At 12.0% G+C, this 658-nt stretch overlaps 1 protein-coding gene across 1 annotated transcript, besides 5 other annotated features; it reads right to left on the bottom strand.

Moving 5' to 3' along the window:
* Nucleotides 1-249: a repeat region.
* Nucleotides 14-256: a repeat region.
* Nucleotides 257-263: 7 nt separating this feature from the next.
* On the bottom strand, nucleotides 264-619 carry FPSE_11280 (uncharacterized protein; the record flags this gene model as incomplete). Its single annotated transcript, XM_061988474.1, has 4 exons — nucleotides 264-295; nucleotides 402-416; nucleotides 519-527; nucleotides 606-619. Coding segments are annotated over 4 exons (70 nt in total), but the record flags the coding sequence as incomplete, so codon positions are not given.
* Nucleotides 311-400: a repeat region.
* Nucleotides 429-515: a repeat region.
* Nucleotides 584-634: a repeat region.
* Between the last annotated feature and the right edge of the window lie 24 nt (nucleotides 635-658).

The raw sequence follows: 658 nt of genomic DNA, 5'->3' as shown, positions 1-658 counted from the left end.
TATAAAAGAAATCTTTATAAATTTAAATTAATAATAAATTAAAAAAAAAAAATTAAATTAAAAAATTTTTATAGCTTTTAAATAGTATTATATTATAATTAAATATTATTATAATAGTAATATAAAATATTATAAAGGACTTAATATATATTTATATTTTACTAAAAATTAAAATTAAAATTATTTTAAAAGGCTTAAAAGATAAAAAGGATTTTAATTTTATTTAAAAACTATTTATTTATTTTTTAACTTTTAACTAAAGCTTAAGCCTTTTTAAGTTTCTCTATATTTTTAACTATATAAGGGTATCTATTTATATAGATTTAAAAATTCTATAAATTATTTATTAAAGTTTTTTATTTAATTTAAGTTTTCTTATATATATATAATATAGCTATTACCTAGGATAATAAACTCTATTATAAGAGTAATAAAGAAGATTTTATTAAACTATATATATAATAATAAATTCTTCTTCTTATAACTTTTAATTAATTACTAAATCTATTATTAAAGACCTTTTATTACTAAATTAGTTTATTTTAGTCTTTTATAATCTATATTATTAACCTCTTTTATAGACTTTATATAATAATATTAATTACTATTAAAAGATATACTATTTATAATATAAGGCTTATTTATTACCTATTTAAGC

Source organism: Fusarium pseudograminearum, assembly GCF_000303195.2.
Source record: "Fusarium pseudograminearum CS3096 unplaced genomic scaffold Unplaced259, whole genome shotgun sequence".
In the NCBI taxonomy this organism is placed as follows: domain Eukaryota; kingdom Fungi; phylum Ascomycota; class Sordariomycetes; order Hypocreales; family Nectriaceae; genus Fusarium; species Fusarium pseudograminearum.
This window is presented reverse-complemented; position numbering and strand designations above follow the sequence as displayed.